Raw genomic sequence first — 21,474 nt, 5'->3', positions numbered from 1 at the left:
ATTGACATATACATTTACAGATAGAGATAGAGATATATATATATATTATAGATAATGTCAAAGTCTAGTAACTCATATAGTGTATTAGATGATAATAGTATAGAAGATGATGCTTATGAGAGGAATGGACCTGCAATCAGTCTAGAGGACAGTGGTTCGATTGGACACAATGCACTCAATATGAGTACAAGTGGCGAGGTGTCTCCAATGCTTACACATTCATATGATGACGATGATATAAAAGGTATATATATATATATATTGAGATTGAATCACCAACATGTACATGACTGACACTTCATTCAATCAATCAATCAATAGATAATGAATCATTGATGACAATGCATGAGAGACAACCAAGTAGTAGGATAATGACAGAGTCTTATGATGATGTGGATGTATATGGTGGTGGTGGAGGTGGAGGAGGCATTGGAGAGATGAACTTTATAATGAATGATATTAAGATGCTTGAGGAGGACGATGAGGAAGATGCCGGTACAATGTTTGAAGGCAGTAGTCATATACGGCATCATTCAAAATCAATGCCCACAGGCAAATGGAAGAAGTTAAAGTTCTACGTCTGTCTCTCATCATACTGGTTCGCGTACAGTGCCATCATGAGTGCAATGACATCCATCATTTGGCCCAATCAGATCAATGTAAGCATGATTCAATCGATCAATCAATCAATCGTACTGACTCTGGAATCATTCCACCACCCCCTACCCATTTAGTACATTGTTGGAGAGGAGTTGAAGGAGAAGTATACAGGATGGATGCCATTGTTTGGAGTATTGGTATCTATTACGACTGCACCATTGGCTGGATGGCTGTCTGATCACTCAAAGAACAAGTTTGGAAAGAGACGTGTGTTTATAATGTCGGGAACATTGGTGGCATCGTTGTTCCTTTTCCTGTCGGCATTCCCAGGCCATCAAATTCATCTGTTCATCTTCTGCACCATTGGCGTCCAGTTTGGAATCAATTGGGGCGGAGGTCCATTCGCCGGCCTCATGCCAGACCTGGTGCCACGCGAACGCTTTGGCGAAGCCAGCGGCTTCCTGGCGTTTGCCAACGCGCTTGGCAACCTGTTTGGCCTGTCTGGTGTCGCCCTGCTCATGCTCAGGAACGAGAAGGGCGCGCCACCACCTCTGCTCATGGAATATTTATATCTAATCATTGTACTTCTATTATTCACCCTGCCTACGTTAATAGGCGTGCGCGAGACACCTCAGACCGGCTTCGTGCCCAAGCTCACAGTCAAGCGCTTCTTCAAATCGTTTCACCTGCCGCGCGACACCTACCAGAACTTCCACTGGGTGATCATCACGCGATTCTTCCAGGAGATGGGCGTGTACTCGGTGCTCGAGTACTTCCAGTTCTACCTCAAGGACGTCATCCACGTGGAAAACGGAGCACTCTACGCATCCTACCTGCTCATCGTCATTGTCGTCACCAGTGTGCCGACCAGCATCATTGCCGGCCCGCTCTCGGATCGCTACGGCCGCAAGCTCTGCGTCTATATTTCCAGTGGCGTGATGGCATTGTGCACGCTGGGCTTCATGCTGCTCAGCTTCAAGCCGTCGCTGTTGATGGTGTTTGTCGTGGGCGGTCTATTTGGCATGGGCTACGGCGCGTACCAGGCTGTGGACTGGGCGCTGGCACTGGACGTGCTGCCAGAGAACGCAGACATTGCCAAGGACATGGGCATATGGCATCAATCGATGATGATCCCGCAGGCACTGTCCCCACTGATCAGTGGACTGATAATCGACTCGCTCAAGGCCAAGTACAGCTACGCCGTTGCCTACACCGTCGTGTTCTCGGTAACAGTGTTCTGGTTCATAATGGCCACCATCATGATCAAGCCCATCCAGCTCACAAAGAAGGGCAACTTCATCCCATTACAGAAGCAGATCGTACTCAATCAATCGACAGAGTTGTAGTCACGATCGATCATTCAGTCAATCCATTCAATCAAACAATCAATCAAATAATATATATGCAACCGATCAACGCTTAATCATTGGATTGGAGGACACCAACACAGTTTATTGGATTGGCCAGTCAGTCTCTACTTTGAATGGAATGGAATGGAATGAATTGAATTGAATTGGAATGGATTGGATAGCATATGGATTGGAAGGTAATTGGTTACGCGCGATTGTAGAGCGACTAACAAATGGATTGAGTTTGCAATCTCTGTTGTTGCTCTTTGATGGAGTCGGCGCGGGATAGGAAGTATGGCAGGCACATCAGGTCATGGATACCATCCATGAACTCATTGAGAGATGGCAGCTGAGGTACCTTGGACTGATCCAGCTCGGGCACATACTCCGCATTTGGTCTTGGCGAAGGAATGGTCTGGCTGACATCGGACAGGATTTGCAGCCTGTTGGTGCTGCCGGACATTGATGGTGGATCATAGATCGATAGAGGGCTGGATGGCGGATTGTCCGAGAGGGAGGAGGATGATGATGACAAGGCGTTGAAGCTGGAGTTGGATAGAGAGATGGAGTTGGAGAGCGAGATGGAGTTGGATGGCGTGGATGAGGAAGACGAGATGGCGTCGGACTCTTCATTGTCATCATCATCATCGGAGACCGAGGTGTCTGGCGAATATGGAAGGTGGTTGCCTTTCAACTCTAGCAGCTCTTTTCCAACTTGGATGGCCTTGGTCAGGATATCAGCATGGGTCAACTTCTCAATAGATGGGCCGTACAAGTCCTCATGAACCGAAGCCAACTTCTCCATTAATGACTTTCTCTTCTCCCTACCCTTTCTCTCACTCTCACAATGTCTTTGTTTCCTCTCTGATTGAGATAACTCACCACTTAGAGTACTTCAATGAATGTATGTTAGTTAATCAATGGACATATTAATTGATTGATTGATTGATTGAGTGATGGTACTTACAATGGGGACTTTCTGGTTCTTCTCCTTGAGGATGATGATGCAGATGGTTTTGGGATTCTCTTCCTTGGCATGTTGTATTGTTAATTGGATAAATAATATTAGGTACAAGGAGTTAAAGTAATAAGTTATGTGATAGGTTATAAGTTAAAAGTATAAGTTATTATTTACAAGAGAGAGAAGGAGGGATATTAGAGGTAGAGGTAAAGAGAGATAGAGAGACAGACAGATGATGCAAATTGATAACCTGATGCAACAAAAAGGCAGAGTATTTATAGACAGTATTGAAACCATGTGGACAGTCAATCAATCAATGTGCACCGACACCTACTCTCATATTGTACCGTATGAATGGAGTGTAGTTAAATGGTTGATGGTCAGTCAATCAATCAAGGTAATGGGCCGAGCTGGAATGCCAACTCGGTCAATTATTCCAAAAGGGGCCACACCTGATTTTCACTTTGTTGTTCGTGTTTGAAACAATGTGGTGTGTTTGAGTTGAGGAAGAGCTTATTCCCCCCAGCCAACAATGACCTGTCACACCAAGTCCATTCAATCATTCAACTCGTTTCACCTCTTTCATTCTCACTCCAACACTCTCTATCTGCCGAATCAATCAATCAATGTACTACTGCTGCCTGCTGTAGTAGTACGTACGAGATAACAACAACAACATGGCAATGTCAAGACTGCTGAATGGATGCCGCAACACCCTGATCACTGCTAATACTGGTACTAGTATTAGTACTGTTCATAGATGGTTAGCATTGCCTTCATTGTCAATTCAAATGGGCCAACAGCGACAGTTCAACAAGCAACAGCAACCACTACCACTACTTCAATGGATCTGTCACTCGTCATTGTCATCACAATCGACTACACGTAGTGCGTGTTACAATGATGTTAACATTCAATCGATGAATGCTAGGTACTCAACCAGTAGCAGTGGCAGTGACAGTGGCAGTGGCAGAGGTACAAGCGGACCAAAGAAGACACAACAAAAACAGACTACAATAACAACATCTTATGACAATGTCATTGACTTCAACTATCACCTCGATCAATTGATCAAACAGTCAGACAAGCACTACAAGGAGGGCCAATACCAAATGGCACTGGACACTGTATGTAGGTCACTCTGGCAACAGTGCACTCACTCGTGTGTCACATTCAATGAATGCTAAGGAATGAATGATTGACTGACGACATGTTGACACTTGTCACACACATTCATCACATAGCTTGCATCTCAAGGATTGGCCAAAGCACAGGATAGAGTTGAGATTGCACTGGTCTATGGAAGACTGGCAGCAATACGATTCAGACTGGGTCAACTTGCAAACGCGAGGAAAGCACTGGAGGAGGCATTACGTCTAATTCCATATTCACATCCAGAGACCTACAAGTTACTGTCTCTTCAGGCATTCATGATCGAACATGAACTCCAATTCCTAAAGGACAAGGAAGGCAAAGATGCCATGCAAATACTAGACAAGGCAATCGTTGCATGGGAGGCTGTTATCAAAGCCGCAGATGAGTAAGTAGCCTGGCAAAAGTGTCTGACCAATCTGTCTTCCAATCACTAACTCATGCCCATGCTGATAGTAAACCTGATGGATATGTTGGAAAAGGAAGATGTTTGCTCAAGGGTACCAAACCAGAGATGTTGGCATGTTTCTATTTACGAGACAAGGCAATGGCGTGTTCGTATCACCATCCACCGACCCAGACCTATGCCGCAGAGTTGCTCATTGTGCAAGGTATGAACCATAATCGGCAACATAGACTATTCATGCGATCCTAACCTTTGATCAATCAATCAAACAACATCCAGACAAAGAACCATTGGCACTTCAACTCCTAAACCTTTTCTTCAACAACTATGTTGACTATTACAAGTCATCACGAGTATATGGTAGTGTATCCCATCATTGCCAATCTTCACATATCAAACAAACATCATACTTACTTTTTATCATCACTCAGTGCTGGATAATGATACACTCGGTAACAACTACTTTAGACGTGGCATGTGTAATATTCTAATTGGAGAGTTTGAACTGGCAGCCAATGATTATACAATGTCGATGAACTATTTGGCAAAGGAGGAACATCCTTCTGTCAAGTTCTACAGAGGTCGTTGTTACAACCAGTTGAAACAATTTGACAAGGCCATCCAAGACTATACCGAATGCATTGAACATCATCCAGAGCATGCCAAAGCCTATAAGGAACGAGCGGAAGCCTATCGTGCCATTGGTGACATTGCACGCGCCACCAAAGATCATCAAGTATTCCTGGACGATCGACAAAAGAGAAGGGATCAACGGCAAGAATCAATGGACATGTATAAACTGGACCGCAGGGAGAAGATCATAAAGATGCTGTTGGATAAGAGTAGTAGTGGTAGTAGATCCAAGGACAGTTAACCCTTACCCTTACCCTTACCCTTACCCTTACCCTTGCCCTCATCAACTTCCATTCAAATTCAATCGTCGATTAGGGGTTTGTGCTTATTCTCGAGAACTTGCAAAGAAAAAAAAGTGGAAAGAATGGGGACGATCGGAGGGTTGCCTCAAGATCGACAAACTTTTGTGACTTTCCAGTCGGACTTGAATTCATTATTATCCAATTCTATTATTATAACAATCAATCAAATATATATGAACACTAATATTACTATTATTACTATCTCATCATTATATAATCTATCTCACCAACTATTATTATTATTAATATTATTAATATTAACAACAACTAATCAAATACAATAATGTCTAATATTGCTGTGGTCATGCCACCAAAACCCCTGCATCCTACAACGGATGACCATCAAACTCAAACACCAGTTCCAATTCAAACTCAAGTGTTCGAGGTTCCTCAAACAAATGAGGAGGATCAACGTATTATTGATGAGTTGTACATATTCTGGTTTGGTCCAGTGTCACCCTTGTCCAAGAAGTATAACTTGAAGTCTCGTTTATGGTTCGGTCGCAATCATTCAATTGATCAAAGGATAAAGAATAATTATGAGGCTATTCTTTTGAATGCTGCTGAGACTGCACCCACTGCCACTCATGGTCCAACACCTGGCGGCCTGTACCAACGCTGGTCACAGATGTCCCGTGGCAGGATCGCTCTGCTCATTCTCTTTGATCAACTGTCTCGCAACATGTATCGTGGATCATCCGACATGTTCAAGTTTGATCCACTCGCACTGTCATTGGCTCTCAGCATCTTGGACGATGCCAACAATGATCACACTCAACACTACTCTCTGCCCGAGCGTGTTTTCATCTATCTTCCACTGGAGCACTCTGAGCGCGTCGAGCATGTGGAGCGATGCACACTGTTGATGGAGTCAATCGTTGATGATTCACCCTATCAACAACGCAAGGACCTTGTCAAGTTTGGCAAGGCATCACGCAGCCACCTGGAGATCATCCAAAAATTCAACAGGTATCCACATCGCAACATCCTGTTGAACAGACCTTCAACCGATGAGGAGAAGGAGTATCTGTCAATGGCCAAGAGCACCTTTGTCAAGTCAGTCCAAGTGTCTTCATCTTCATCTTCATCTTCCAAGTCAAAGGCAGACACATCATCCACCGCCCAGTCCACCACCACAGTGAACAACTCACCCAAGCTCAAGGTGTTGTTCCTTCATGGGTATGTTCATCCTTGCTCACTCAACTGTTGACTCGATCAATCACTAACTCACTCATTCATTCAATCAATCATTAGTATCAAGCAAAGTGGTACATCATTGAAGAAGGCCACCAAGAAGTTGGCTACATCTATCTCAGATGTTGCCACCTTGTACTATGCTAACGCTCCAATGATCTACCAACCATCGGATGATGTTGATGCAGACAACCGTAACAAGGCAAATGGTTGGGCCAATGTTACCGACTCTGCTCAATCCGCCAAGACCCACGTCCGTCAATGGTGGAACTCTTCAGCTGACTACAAGACTTACAACCACATCGATAAGTCGCACTACTACCTCGAGGAGTTGTTCAAGACCGAGGGTCCATTCGATGGTATCATTGGTTTCTCACAGGGTGCTGCCTTTGCCGGTATCCTTGCTGCCATGCAACAAGCCAATCAGCTTCCATTCACCTTCAAGTTCGCAATTATGATCTCTGGCTATATGTCGCGTGCTGACATTCATCAAGAGTTGATGAAGGTTGGACTCGTCTCGGGTGTGCCCGCACTCACTATCCTTGGCACAGCCGATGACCACGTCTCTCCAGACAGAAGCAGAGAGCTGTCAACACTGTTCACCGACTCGGAGGTTGTCGAGCATCAAGGTGGTCACTTTGCACCAAACAAGTGGCCCAGCTTAGTCATTCGTAGCTTCCTGATGAAGCAACAGACATCCGATGACTCGTCCCAGTCTGAGGGTTCATCAGAGTCCTCCACTCAATCACTTCCCGCTGCTGACATTCATCAAGAGCTCGACACATTCGACAAGATGATGGAGGTTACATACAAGGAGAACAAGGCAAGGATCACCGCCAACACCTCTGGCTTGGTCGTGGTCGATCAGAAGTTTGCCCTTCATCTGTATGGCCTTGCACAGTCGACACGTGACCACCTGGCCAACTCACCAGAGTTCCAATCTCTCATCAACCCACAGCCAACCCTGTTACGTGACTCTGTTGATGAGTCATCATTCGCCACACTAATGAGCAAGCTCAGCCCTGGCACTAACGCCAAGGCATTGGAGGATCTTATTATGATCGCTTGGTCAACACGTCTGCAATTCAAACAGACCGAGACAAATCAATCCTCAGTGTTCTTTAGACTCTGGCTGCAACTGTACCTTGCTCATCCATTGACCATGCTTGGCAATATTGACATGTTCCCAAAGTATGGTTCATGGCGTGACCTCTGCTCATTGTCACTGCTCGTCGATCAAAACATTGAGATGTCACTCATGGATGACAACGAGACACTCCTCGAGGATCTTCATTATCATATCATTTCCAAGTTTGCCATCCAACTCACCAATGACTACACTCTCATGTTTGGAGAATCATCAACAACAACAACAACAACAACAACATCCAATCATTCAAAGAAGTGGCCAACGACATGTGCACTTGAGGCTCCACGTTTGAATGGAACATTGGCATTGTTGGCCAAGGGAATCGCCAGACATATCTCTCCAATGTCAACATTACGCGAGGATGCATCCGAGGTCCAACGTGGCATTGTCAAGGGATTCTGCTACGAGAAGTATCGTTTGATCGTGTCAAAGTTGTCCAACCTGCTTCGTGGCAGCTCACCCAAGCACGTGGACCAGGCCGTGCAGATGTTCAAGACAGGTGGCGCCACCGTGCTGACCGATGAGGAGCGTCGCAAGTTCCTCGACGGCAAGCCCTCTGGCTACGTGCTGAACCCGGAGCCAGAGCCTGTGGTCCAGTGCACACGTGAGGAGTTGGACCCATTGCTCGAGTTCATGATGGCCAATACCCAGCTCAAGGACAACACGCCGATGGCCTTCACCAGGGGCACATGCATGCCAGATGGCCGACTCGACCTGTGCAAGCAGGTGGTCGGTCCAGAGGGCATCAAGCCCTTGCTCGGTGCCATGCGCCAGCACAGCACGATCAAGAGGCTGCTGTTGGGTAACAATATCGTGGGCAACGGCGGTGCCCAAGCCATCGCAGACTACATTGAGTACAATCCAGATTCAAAGATCGACACTTGGTACATTGCCGGCAACAACTTTGATGAGGAGGGTATCACACTGATCGCCGAGGCACTGCACAAGGACACCAAGGTGAAGGCTCTGTGGCTGAAGCGTAATCCTCTCCTGCCTGGCGGTGTGCGTCCATTGGCCCGAATGCTCGAGATCAACACATACCTTCAGACACTTGATCTGTTGAACTGTGGTATACTTGATGAGGGAGTGACAACTCTGTTCAACTCGCTCAAGACCAGCAACAACTCAACGCTCAAACATCTTTACATTGATGCCAACGGACTGACGCCAGCCAGTGCCGTGACCATTCGCAAGCACTTTGAGAATGGCCAGAACAAGTTGGAGTCGCTCTATATGTCCAGCAACCAGTTTGGAGACAACGGTGCCTGTGAGATTGCACTCGGTCTCAAGCACGACACCACGCTCATCAGAGTTGGCTTAGGCTCCAACTGCATTGGACCTATTGGTGCCAAGGCTGTCGTCGACGCGGTCATGTCCCATCCAACACTGCTCAGTCTGAACCTAGGCTTCAACAAGTCCACCTTCGTATTGGGTGCACTCAACAATGTGTTGGAGGATGGCGGTGCCCAAGAGGTGGCCAGACTGATCGTTGGCAACAAGACCCTAAGATCAATTGATCTGACACACAATGGAATCACACAGAAGGGCATCAGATTGTTGATCGACACTCTGAAGCAAAACAATCAAACATTGACGTCCTTGATGTTGAGACAATTCGCCGAGCTCAGGACAACCATCAAGCAAGAGGTCGATGTTGTACTAAACCGAAACAGGATGGAGTGGGGCAAGCAAGCATCCAATGGTCAAGGAGGAGAGCACAGTTGGATGAAGAGAGGTGATGAGTTGGCCGAAGATGTCGACACGCCTCTCCATGTACAGGAGATCCTAAGTGTCTATCGAACCAAATAAATGTTGTCCATACCCTTCCTTACCCTGGACCATGGACCATGTCCATGACCATCATCCTTTCATTCAATCATTCCAAACCTTTGGCTCAAGATGTCGTTTCAAGTTTGAACCCCCTTTCAATCAAAGTACAAACACACATCCATTTTCATTTTATTGTTAATCACCTCTATCTCTACAAGTTATATTAAATTAATGAAGTAATACTACAACAACTACAACATTAACAATGATGGATGATGATATTAGTGAGATTTGTGAGGATTTGTCAAGATCTCAATTAGACTTGTTAAAGAAGGATAAACAACTTGCAGCTACATCATCAGCTCCAACATCAAAGAAGGATAAAGATAAAGAGAAAGAGAAGGAGAGGGAGAAAGAGAGAGAGAAGGCAAAAGCAAAAGAGAAGGAGAAAGAGAAGGAGAAAGAGAAAGAGAAGAAGAAGAGAGATAGTAAAGATGGGTTTGTAATATCAGCTCCAACTGGTTTCAAACATGTGACTGATGCACCAGAGGTACCAAGCAAGTCAACAAAGCCTCCATTATCATTGTTACAACAACATCAACAACAACAACAACAACAATATCAACAATATGAACAATATGAACAACATGAACAATTGCAACAATACTATGAGGATGGTATGCCTCAACTCCAGGAGGTGAGCACTATCCATCCACCTGCTGCACAACTGAAGAAACAAGAGAAGGTCTACTTCAAAGTGTCCGATGAGCTGTTGACAGAGGTGAAGCGTTGGGAGGACACCAAAGCAAGCTATACCAGGTCAGTGGAAGCATTGCTTGCCAGGAAGTCACTCATGTTGCATCAACTGTTCAATGAATACCTTGGTGAGATCGAACCACTGTTGGCACAGTACAATATTGATGAGAGCCTACGACAGGAGATCCTACAACGTGAACATCAACGACTTGAAGAGGCCAAACAGAGGTTGTTTGGTAGCAGGAACGCCTCGATCGATGCCCTTGAGTATCAAATATCATCAAGGAAGAGAGAGATTGATGTATGTTAGTGCACTCAATCAAACATTCAATCATTCAATCAATCACTCACACTCAATCTACAGGTTGCCAACAAGATAACATTGATACAGGCAGTGGTCAGAGGATGGTTGGCAAAGAGGAGATACAAGAATATGCGTCTGAAGATTGAGAGAAGGAACAAGTGTACAATGGAGATATTGGTCACGGAGAGAGCATATGTCAGCAGTCTGGAGTTGATCATTAGCCAGTTCCTTCAGCCACTGCAGACGACCAAGAAGGACTTGTTGACACCGGCAGAGATCACGGCAATCTTTGGCAACTTCACATCGCTCTATGGTGTGCACAAGGAGTTGCTGGACACATTGGAGTCGCGTTGGAATGATTGGAGCCATCAAAAGTCCATTGCAGATTGCTTCCTCACTCTCACACCATACCTCAAGCTCTACACCACCTACATCAACAACTTCAACAATGCTCTCAACACATTGAATGAGTGCAAGAAGCGTGATTCCAAGATCACTCAGTTCTTCTTCAAGGATTGCAAGTCCAATCCATTGATGCAGAACAAGGACTTCCTTGACTTGCAGATCCAGCCAGTTCAACGTATACCAAGATACAAGTTATTGTTCACTGAGCTACTCCAGAATACACCTCCCGATCATCAGGACTACGAACTGATCAGCCAAGCACTCAAGGCAATCCAGAGTGTTGCATCGTCAATCAATGAGAGCAAGAGAAATGCCGAAGGACTCGAGAAGATGATCCAGATTCAAGGCTCACTCACAACAAACCTTGAACTGGTCCAGCCTCACAGACGACACATCAAGGATGGCGTGATGTTGTTTGAGAAGAGAGGCAAGCTGACAGAGAGACACTTGTTCCTATTCAATGACTCATTGCTCGTGTGTAAGAGAGTGTCGACCTTCTTTGACAACTCCCCTAGATACAGTGTGATGACTCAGTTGAACCTCAAGAACACTATCATTCTGCCCGCAGAGGACCAAGAGATCAAGCACGGATTTGCAGTGCTTGGCAACGAACACCTGTACTTCTATGCTAGAGGAGCGGTGGAGCAACACGAGTGGCTCCAGGTACTGTCACATGTCGTCAAGGAGTGGGACACAAGCCAGTCCACGCTGAAGAAGGAGGAGGAGGACGCACCAATAGTCCGCGAGCACCCACAAGGCTTKGATAAGAGAGAACCTCAATGGTTATCAGTCCCAACAGATTGTCCACCACAATCAAACAGGACGGTCTAGGAGACAGCATGGCTGTAGTGGTTGAGCGAAACTCCAAGTTGACGACAACACTCAAGTCGTCGTCACCTTCCCTTGGATCGAGTCTATCCACCTCCACCATGCAGTATACGCCAACCACATCACCAAGCCAATCAACAAGCGACCTCTCCTATCAACCACCTCCCAACTATCAACCTCAACTATCACATACTCTACCACCATTGCCTTACAGCCAAACTCAATTCAATGCTGCATCACCAACCGAGACACTGAATGTACAGCCTCATCCCCTTGGTTACTCCCTCCCACCTCTGCAACCTCTTCAGCCTCTACAGCCACTTCAACCTCTACAACCTCTACAACCTCTCCAACCTCTCCAACCTCTTCATTCCCTACCCCAAACAGCTCTACCAACTCAACCAACATCAACACTTCCAGCTTTACAGCCACTTCCACCTTTACAGCACCTGCCAATCCAGACGCCACAGCAGCAGCAGCAGTACCAAAACAAGACAATCAGAGAATTGTTGGATACATTCCAGGAGATCACAACACTTCAGAATGAATTGTTCAGCCCATCCTCTAACCTACAAACAGTGTTTGGCGATTATTGCAAACACTACCAGGCACAGCAAACCAACGAGACAATGTCAAGTATAAGTGCTCTATTGAACAGAATCATCAACTTGAAGAGCAGATCCGTTGAGTTGATGAAGGAGGAAGGTCTGTCTAAGAATCTTCAAGAGGTGATCATCCAAGGCAAGGACAACATTGGTGCCTTCAACGATTGGGTAAGGACACACACTTCTCCCAATGACCCATCATCACAGCAGCCAAAGTATCTTGTCATCAATCTGATGAAATGGTACAACAATTTACATACCATTTGGAAGACCATTCTGGAGTATGAAAAGAAATAAATTCCTCATCACTTGCAGACATCAATCATAGACTGGTGCTTCCAACCCATTTTTTTACATATAAAACCTTCAAATTTGTGTATTGCAACTCATCAGTACACTTGGCCGAGTTGGTCTAAGGCGTTAGTTTAAGGCACTAATTTCTTCGGAAGCGTGAGTTCAAATCTCACAGTGTACAAATGTTTTTTTTTTTTTTGATGGTAAGACCCGAAACGAAGAATGACTCCGCTCCCATTGTAATCTGTGACAGGGCACTCACCTGAGTACAGCTGTTGTTGATTGAGAGTTGATGTATTGACTTTGCTAGATTGAGTGATCGAGTAACAGATAGTAACTGTACCACTCGTTTCGGTTTCTACAGTAAATACTTGGTGGCCGAATTCAGAGGCCTACAGTAGAAAAGAAAAGAAAGAAAAAAAYCAAGAAAATTCAAAATCGACTAACTTATATATTATCCCGCCTCTTCAATGACGCCAATTTATTTGCAATAATAATAAACTTCCACTCTAGTCAAAAAAAAAAAAAAAAAAAAAAAAAACACGTTCCTCATGTTACACAATATAATTTATAAAATGTTTTGCTCGATGCAGGGATCGAACCTGCGACCGCGGCGTTATTAGCACCGTGCTCTACCGACTGAGCTAATCGAGCTGATGTGGCCCAAATCCACAATTCAACGCTTTTAAAGCCCAAAAATCCCACATATAACTAGTGCTCCTACCACGAGCCGACGACCAAATGTCAGTGGACTCAACGAGAACAGTGTCCAAACAACCAAAACGATTGTCCCTCAGGATAAACTGAACATCGAGTCTCTCTTCCAGGTCGGACGAGAGGCAGCTTAAGCTTATAAACAAAAATCCCACATATTAGGACTGACTGTGGCAAACCCTTGAAGTTGATGAGGACGTGTCCAACTCAAACTGGAACAGTTGTTGTGGTGGTGATGATGGAGATGGTGAAGGAGGTACGAGATATTCAAGTGGTACATTGTATTAGAGACTTGAGTTGGACTGAAGGTTGACGGTATTTAGGCTTAAGCTGCAGGCACCTTCTTGGTCACACTCTTGATGTTGCCGACGATAACAGTAACACCAGACTGGGTCGTCTCACGCACTGTCAGCTGTCCCAGTTTCGGGTAGTCAGCTAGCCTCTCCACGCAAAGGGGCTTTACGGGGGTGAGCTCGACAATGGCCGAGTCGTGAGTCTTCAAGATGAGGGGGCTCGAGCCTTCCCTTGGGAGAACGGCGCCAGTGCGAGGGTTGACCATGTTGAGGATTTTGGTAAACTGGCAAGCAACCTTAGCATTGTGGCACTCGAAGACGGGTGTGTAGCCAACACTGATCTCGCTGGGGTGGCTCTGAACGTTGATCATGGCGGTGAAGCTCGCAGCCTCAAAGGGTGGCTCGTTGTTGGGGTCGCCAGCCACCATTCCACGCTTGACCTGCTTGGCCGTAAGAGTCTTGACTCTGAAGATGACTTGGTTGCCAGGGCCGACCTCGGTGATTTCCTGCTCGTAGCTCACAAGCTCAGTGACCTTGGCAGTGTGACCAGAAGGCGCAAAGATGACGGTCATGCCAGTTTTGATAATGCCAGTCAAAACATCACCGACCACCAGCATGCCGCCACTGTTGGCAACTTCCTTGATTGCGATACGGAGTGGCATGTTCGATGGATTCCTGTCTCCGACGAGCGCGTCCAGGGCCTGGAGAAGTGTGGATTCTGTTTGCCAAGGCATGTTGGTTGAGAGCTCGACCAGATTGTCGTCGTTCAACGCAGAGATGGGCACATATTTGACCCTGTCAATGTTGGTGCCAACCTGCTTGAGGACGGCTGAAGTCTGCTCGACGATCTCGGTGTAGCGCGCTTCGGCATAGTTAACAGACTCCACATCCATCTTGTTGATCGCAACGACCATCTGGCGGACACCAAACGTGTTGGCCAACAGAAGGTGCTCACGGGTCTGGCTCTCCTGAGCGATGGCCCTCTCGAACTCGCCCTCTGTCGCAGGGAGAACGAGTAACGCGCTGTGTACTTGGAACCTGTTGGTGAGCATGTTCTGAATGAAGTCGCGGTGGCTGGATGTGTGAATGACGGTGAAGTTGTGGTTGTTGGTCGAGAACCTCAACGGACCGTCCATCGGGGTGCAAAACTTCTCTAGATCGATATCAGGCTGGTTGATGAGGCCCAGCTTGTACATCAGGTGGCCAATCGTGGTGGCCTTGCCTGCGCCGTCAGGTCCGATGAGCAAGAGGTTGATATCAGTCTTCTCCGTTGTCATTCTTTAAGATGGTGTGGTAGATATAAGTGGTAACAAATAGTACTTGTTGTTGTAGTTGGTTGTCATGTCAATAATGAGGTAATGGGAATCAGGGCCACAAGGCGAGTGCCATTGATCGTGCGATCATGTCCTGATTTATGATAATTCTTTTTTGCTTTGCTATGGCCTGTCCATTGGTAGTAGATTTGTTCAATTGAGTGGTGAACGAAGATGCTGTACTCGCTGTCATCTTACAGTTGTACTCTATCACCACCGAGTCGTGAAAGTCAGGCACAATGACCTACGTTAGTCAATTCGCCATACTTTTGTAAGTTGACCATGAACTTCAATTCTGAATTTGGTAAAGATGAGTTAATATTAACTACTTTATTGATCTCAGAGAGAGCCTAAAGTATGGCTACAAGTAATAGTAATAGGACAATCGTGATTATATGTTTGAGTGACAATGGAAGAACAGTTGATCCAGTATTAGGTTGTGGTGATGATGATGGTGTTGGAGATGGTGATGGTGATGGAGATGGTGAAGGAGAGGGAGTTGAGGTGGGAGTTGGAGATGGTGTTGGAGGCACAAGATAGACAAGTGGTACCGAGTTTGATGATCTACCAAGTACAGTGAGTGACACCAATCCTGACGCTGTGCTGGATCGACATGTGTATAAATTGTCTCCGATGTAACTGATTGAATGACATTGAGTACCTCCAATGCTGATGGATAACAATGATAATAGGTTTGGAAGTTTAGACTGTGAACAAGAGAGGTTGGCAGTTACATTGACCAATGTTCCATTTGAAGTGGCGTTCATCAACTTTGGCACTATGTGTATGATTGAGTGTTAGAGCCTTCATTAAATGATTGATTGGTTGAATGTGGATGGATTGGTATTACTTACAGGAAGAATATGGAGTTGAATAATTGGTGATACCATTATTGTAGGTCATGAAGTTGCAAGAGTCTAGACATCCATTACATTGACTAAGGTCACATGTTAAGGGATTGGATGTGTTCAAACCTCCACCAGTGCAATGGGTTGGATGGTATCCTCCAAACTGAACATACTCTCCGAGTAAGTTATTACCTTGAACTGTGACACTGTTGTTATCATTGATCAATACTGTAGTAATCGATGGAATGAGAACGTGTAATGTAATAGTATTACTAATGATTGTGTTGTTGGCTGAGGTCAATGTGAAGGACAAGATGGACTCTCCAGTGGCCTGGAACTGGATCATGCTCAATGATTGATTCCATGAATTGAGAGGGTGATCAGAGGACACTCCATTGTTGTCAATGATCACATTGAACATGTCAATGTTCATTCCAGTGAATACAACCGATTGATCTATATGATTGTATGTTGAAGTTTGAATGAAGGGCAATGAGAGAGTGGACTGGAGTGTTGATGTGAGGCCAAGGACAGACAACTTTGTGATCATTGCAAGTGGTGTACCATTGCTGCTGGAAAGAGGGCGTTGGATTGTGAAGTTGATCTGGTTTGAGCTGAACGACACAACTGTCAAGGGGACTGAGTTGACGGATAGGTTGAATGGAAGTGGATTGCTATCACTAGACTTCAAGTCAAGGTATTGACCGGTGATCAACATGCCATACTGATCAAATGAGAGTGTTGATATATTTGGTTGAAGTGTGAGCATGAGTGAGTTTGATTGGTATCCTGAAGAGGCGACGTTGAATGATCCAGACTGGAACGAAGGTGGAAGGGTGATCACCAACAAGTTGGAGGTCACAAATGTTGGATACAAGTTGTTGACACCTTGTCTTGTGAAGTAGGCATATGGCGAGAACTGATTACCAGTGATTGTGAGTGATGATCCATCGTTGATGAATGAACTACCAGTGATTGTTGAGTTGAAGTTGAACGAGATTGGAGCAGAGTAGAGACCGAGGATGTAGGCCTTGACACTGCCTGACAGATCTGGTCCATTGAGAGTGCAAGTGATCAATCTGGGTGAGACTTGGGAGCATGATTGTTGAATGAATCCATTTGAATTGACCAAGAGGGCACCATTGACATTACCATGTACATTGATGATTGTGGATGATAGTGTGTAGTTGGGTGTTATGGAGGTGATTGAAGGTGATGACAAGGGTATTTGGAGTGTGTAAGGGTCGTTTGAGATTGAGTTGATTGTTATGACAACGGGTAGGGACGAGGGAAGTGTCGATGGGATTGGGATGACACATGTGAGTTGACCATTTCCAAAGTTCTTGACATCAATGCATGTTGTCGAACCAACTGTGACGCTGTAGTTGTAGGTACCAATGTTGAGGAAACATCCAGAGAATGTAAGTTGGACTGCATCATCAACAATGGTGCTGGGCGAGTAGATGGGTGAGATGACAACGGAGTCAATCCAAGGCTTGCCCTTGTATGGGTAGGGTCCAACTGTGATACCACTGCTGGTGAGGTTGAGTGTACCAGTGATGGGAGTGAGAGGTGAGATTACAAAGCTGGCAAGTGTTGGAGTGGACTCTGAGGTGGCATTGAGTTGGGTTCCATCTTGCAAGAGTCTGATGAATGTTGACTGAGGGAAGTTGACACCAGTGATCGCCAACTTGTTACCAACTGGGTTGATAGCACCAATCAATGGACCATAATTAAAGTAGACAGTGGTGAGCAGAGCATTGCCAACAGAGTCATTGCAATTGAGTGGCACCTGTAGTCCGACACCAGCAGGGATAGTGATGTTGTTGCCATCGAACGGACCAGCAACAGTCTTGCTGCCAATGGTACATGACTTTAGCATTGAGAAGATAGTTGCGTTGACTGGGAGCAGCCCACCCTTGGTCGATACACCTCTTAGCACATTGAGTGATGACCTTGGATAGATGATCACATCAGGTTGATAGTTGCCAGAGATCAGTCTGATACGCTCGGGTGAGTGGAACAAGTAGGTGTAGCCACTGTAGATCGATGGCTCGAGCGTGAAGTTGAATGAGGTTGCATTGATCCACTTAAGGTCCAATCGGTAGTTGGAACTACTGCTCGATGTAGGGTAGTACTGGATCCAACTCAGAGTTGAAACAAAGTTGGTAACAGTCATCACCATGGTCTTGGGACTGTTGACGTCGGGTTGCTCATAGGACACAACTGTGATGTTGCCATAGTTGGGTGTGAAGATACCGGTGGCGTTGACTCCATCGATGGCAAGCTGACCGGTGAGGTTGCCAACACCTTGGGGATAGACAAGTACCAGTTGTTGATTGTTGTTTGGGTTGGACGTGGCGTTGAACTGATACTTGTAGGTATAGCGATCCCAGTAGTATGACAACTGAAAGTCACATTGGTACTTGGCCGAGATGTTGGTGGGCAGGTAGTCTGAACGTAGTGTGTTCAAGAAGTAGCCAGTGATGGTCATGTAGCCACCGATTGAGTTGAGCAAGGGTGATACGTTGTTGATGAATGGTGTCAACTTGACATCGATGATGTTGGAACTGGCACCATTAGTCACAAGATATAGTGGACCGTTACGAGCATCAGCGGGCAAGGGAACGACGAGTAGAGTAGAGGATAGAGGTACTGGTGCACTAATGTTCAGAGTACCGAATATGATGTTTGTAGGTTGATCAAGGAAGTCATGTCCATTGATTGTTATAACTGATATAGAGTCATGTTTATATGATAACAATGTTGGGAACTGAGCTTGACATCTGTTCAGATTAATTCAAAAAAATAAAAGGTAAGATGGAAATAAAATTAATTAATTAATTATTAATCAATTGATTAATCATTCTTTCAAACACTTACATATTATCTGAAATGGAAAAGACGAAAAATATCAATATTAATATTATTAAATTAGAGTATTTCATTATTATTTGTTTGAATATTTAATTATGGATAATGATAATAATAATCGTTTGTTGTGATCCTGTATTGACATTAAGATGTCCAATACCATGAAGACGAAAGACATATGTCAAATGATGGACATGTGCACAAGGACCGGGTAACTCGGTTTTGAAGTTAAACGTGATCGTGGTTCCCATTGTTTTTTTAAATGTGACACTGTTTGTCCTGATTTGATCAGAACACGTGTAGATTATCAAATAAAGTTTGCAGATCATAGGAGGTATGATCAAGCAAAGACATCGTTGTCCACTGATCACATGGTCATTGTCAATAGTTAGTTGTCATTGTTATATGTTTGTTATGACCATCCATCATCACTATTAGGTGTCTGATCACGTGCTTTGCCAATGGTTGCAATGAAGATCCATAGTGGAAAGCGAGAGTTATATATAAATATATATATGTTACGTTTAATTAGGTTGGTGAGGGGAGGGAGGGGAGCGGACCGGACCGAATGAGGGTTGGATTACTCCTCGACGTCATTGATTGAACTATTGTTGTTGGCAGCGCTATATCTACTCTCGGGAATGGGGATACCTAGTTTACCAAAGAATTGGTTACGAAGATAGGCCGGTGTCTTGGGCTCTATCAATGGTTTCTGCAGTGGTCCAGCGGGCAGAACATCCACTCCGGCTGGTCCGATACCAGGAATGAACTTGGGCGGCTGCTCCACTTCGCCGGCTGCAGCAGAGTTCTTACTCTTGATCATGGAACCAACACGATAGGTGATCAGGCCCGTAAGGATGACTAGTAGACCACCCAGAGAGTATAGGGAGAAGGGCTGGTAGATGGAGGCGGGCACCAAGAACTTCATCGAGTACACAATGTTGGTCAGGGGCAGTCTGACTGTGTTGGCAATCGAGTAGACGGTGGCACCGGCGTGCTTGAGCACCAGCAGAATGAACACGTTGTAGACGATGTTGATGGTCAGGTAGCAGATGACGATAATGTAGGCGTTGTGGCAGTTGTCACAGGGGATGGTGGCCGAGGGCTCGTAACAGAATGGGTTGGTGGCGTTGGTGATTGAGTTTTGTCCGGCAAGACACAGAGCGCCGTCCTTGAGCGACGGGATGACCTGGTCAAACTTGACGGTGGCGGGTGGTGGCAGGATGTCATTGATTGGGAAAAGGAATGTGCCGACGATGCCCTGGAAGAAACAGTCCCAGAACTGCAGGTACCACACATCCATGTCCTCGACCGATTGGAAACCAATGTCCTTGTAGACGTTGGACGCGGCGAATGGAATCATGGACAACAGGAAGAAGAAGTTCCAGAAGAGCTTGTTGTTGGCATCAGACTTGCCAATGAGCGCTGGCACCAGTGAGATGAACACACCGGCAATAATGACCAATGCGCCTAGTACCTGTACCAAAGTATATCTTTGCTTGAGGAATATCAATGAAGTCAACATTGTGAATGGGATAATTGCCTGATTCAGTAGTTGTTGCATTGGACCTGATGTACCAATACCTCCAATAACTACAAAGTAACCTGTTACTGCATCAAGTGCTCCCTACATTATGAGTGAGTGAGTGTTAGTTGATTGATTGATGGATCCTGGATTGTTTGATTGATTGATTGATTGGACATTACCATGATCAAGAATTTATAAATTGGGAAGTCACGAGTCTCTTTAGGGATATCGTTTGTGAAAAATAACTTGTAAGCTGCTGCTGAACCAAAGATTGGAATGAATCCATAGTTTGTCAATTGACTAAACAACAAAGTGATTGATGTAAGAGGGTTCAGTCAGTTGATTGTTCCAAGTTATTGATTGATTGAGTGTCCTGCGATCAATCATGATTGAAGTCGATGTTTGAATGAATGAATGAATGAATGATAATTACTTCAAAAAGAAACCATAGTTGTTGAATGAGTTCATTGTCAACTTGAGTAGAACAGAGTTGATCACACCAGAGAAGATATAACATAGAGCATAGACCATGATGAGGATACCCTCCTTTGTGCCCAACGATGCCTTCAATGCATTAAACTGTGTCCTCCATGCGCTTTCCTTCTGTGGTTCCTCTACAACAATATCATCATTATAATCGTTCTGTTGTAACAGTGGTTGCTGTTCAATATCACCTTCTGAATCATCATTCTTGTTTCGCGCCATCTTTACTTTTCTTCTTATTCGCTACACTTATGTTAGATATATTATGTTATTAAGTATAATATAGAGATTTACAATAGTAATAACAAAAGTAAGTAACAAATAATAATAATTGTTAATAGTATGTTTATGAACAAAGGGAGGGAGTTGGTGAGTGAGTGAATGCAGTGAGAGAGATTGGATGGTGGTTGTGTGAGAATGGGAGATTGGAGGATTCTCTTGCTTGTCCCATCGATGACCTTTCGTTCCCAATTCTAAAAAAATAATAAAAAAGTTGGGCATGAATCATCTCATTGATTCGAATGAATCCATCTTTGGTCAACCAAAGGCAAGAGGTGTGTTGTGCCAGGAAGGAAGAGAACAGAATAGAATGTTCACTTGTCATTGTCAGAATAAGTTAGATATTTTAATATAATTATCTGAGTGATGACATTAAAAGCCATTTATATGTAGATATATAATAATAAATAAGTAACAACTTTTCATTTATTCG

At 44.9% G+C, this 21,474-nt stretch overlaps 8 protein-coding genes across 8 annotated transcripts; 4 read left to right on the top strand and 4 right to left on the bottom strand.

The window, feature by feature from the left end:
• Positions 1 to 54: 54 nt before the first annotated feature.
• Positions 55 to 1,946, top strand: SAMD00019534_077080 (hypothetical protein; the record flags this gene model as incomplete). Its single annotated transcript, XM_012897405.1, has 3 exons — positions 55 to 244; positions 322 to 659; positions 735 to 1,946. 3 exons carry the CDS (start codon positions 55 to 57, stop codon positions 1,944 to 1,946), a joined length of 1,740 nt encoding a protein of 579 aa, XP_012752859.1.
• A 229-nt stretch (positions 1,947 to 2,175) lies between these two features.
• Positions 2,176 to 2,987, bottom strand: SAMD00019534_077070 (hypothetical protein; the record flags this gene model as incomplete). Its single annotated transcript, XM_012897404.1, has 2 exons — positions 2,176 to 2,842; positions 2,917 to 2,987. 2 exons carry the CDS (start codon positions 2,985 to 2,987, stop codon positions 2,176 to 2,178), a joined length of 738 nt encoding a protein of 245 aa, XP_012752858.1.
• Positions 2,988 to 3,701: 714 nt separating this feature from the next.
• Positions 3,702 to 5,342, top strand: SAMD00019534_077060 (hypothetical protein; the record flags this gene model as incomplete). The annotated part of the gene is made up of 5 exons (XM_012897403.1): positions 3,702 to 4,037; positions 4,155 to 4,450; positions 4,519 to 4,673; positions 4,748 to 4,828; positions 4,900 to 5,342. 5 exons carry the CDS (start codon positions 3,702 to 3,704, stop codon positions 5,340 to 5,342), a joined length of 1,311 nt encoding a protein of 436 aa, XP_012752857.1.
• A 689-nt stretch (positions 5,343 to 6,031) lies between these two features.
• On the top strand, positions 6,032 to 9,556 carry SAMD00019534_077050 (hypothetical protein; the record flags this gene model as incomplete). The annotated part of the gene is made up of 2 exons (XM_012897402.1): positions 6,032 to 6,582; positions 6,658 to 9,556. 2 exons carry the CDS (start codon positions 6,032 to 6,034, stop codon positions 9,554 to 9,556), a joined length of 3,450 nt encoding a protein of 1,149 aa, XP_012752856.1.
• Positions 9,557 to 9,782: 226 nt separating this feature from the next.
• Positions 9,783 to 12,709, top strand: SAMD00019534_077040 (hypothetical protein; the record flags this gene model as incomplete). Its single annotated transcript, XM_012897401.1, has 3 exons — positions 9,783 to 10,574; positions 10,638 to 11,711; positions 12,443 to 12,709. Coding segments are annotated over 3 exons (2,133 nt in total), but the record flags the coding sequence as incomplete, so codon positions are not given.
• A 1,039-nt stretch (positions 12,710 to 13,748) lies between these two features.
• On the bottom strand, positions 13,749 to 14,993 carry SAMD00019534_077030 (hypothetical protein; the record flags this gene model as incomplete). Its single annotated transcript, XM_012897400.1, has 1 exon — positions 13,749 to 14,993. The coding sequence occupies one exon, from the start codon at positions 14,991 to 14,993 to the stop codon at positions 13,749 to 13,751; it is 1,245 nt and encodes a 414-aa protein (XP_012752854.1).
• A 468-nt stretch (positions 14,994 to 15,461) lies between these two features.
• SAMD00019534_077020 (hypothetical protein) lies at positions 15,462 to 18,371 on the bottom strand (the record flags this gene model as incomplete). The annotated part of the gene is made up of 4 exons (XM_012897399.1): positions 15,462 to 15,593; positions 15,764 to 15,807; positions 15,884 to 15,966; positions 16,051 to 18,371. The coding sequence occupies 4 exons, from the start codon at positions 18,369 to 18,371 to the stop codon at positions 15,462 to 15,464; spliced, it is 2,580 nt and encodes an 859-aa protein (XP_012752853.1).
• Positions 18,372 to 19,331: 960 nt separating this feature from the next.
• On the bottom strand, positions 19,332 to 20,984 carry SAMD00019534_077010 (hypothetical protein; the record flags this gene model as incomplete). Its single annotated transcript, XM_012897398.1, has 3 exons — positions 19,332 to 20,378; positions 20,459 to 20,579; positions 20,713 to 20,984. 3 exons carry the CDS (start codon positions 20,982 to 20,984, stop codon positions 19,332 to 19,334), a joined length of 1,440 nt encoding a protein of 479 aa, XP_012752852.1.
• Positions 20,985 to 21,474: the final 490 nt, after the last annotated feature.

The sequence above is a fragment of the Acytostelium subglobosum genome (assembly GCF_000787575.1).
Source record: "Acytostelium subglobosum LB1 DNA, scaffold: scaffold15, whole genome shotgun sequence".
Lineage (NCBI taxonomy): Eukaryota > Evosea > Eumycetozoa > Acytosteliales > Acytosteliaceae > Acytostelium > Acytostelium subglobosum.
Note: the sequence above shows the minus strand (reverse complement) of the source record. Positions and strands in the feature narration are given on the sequence as shown.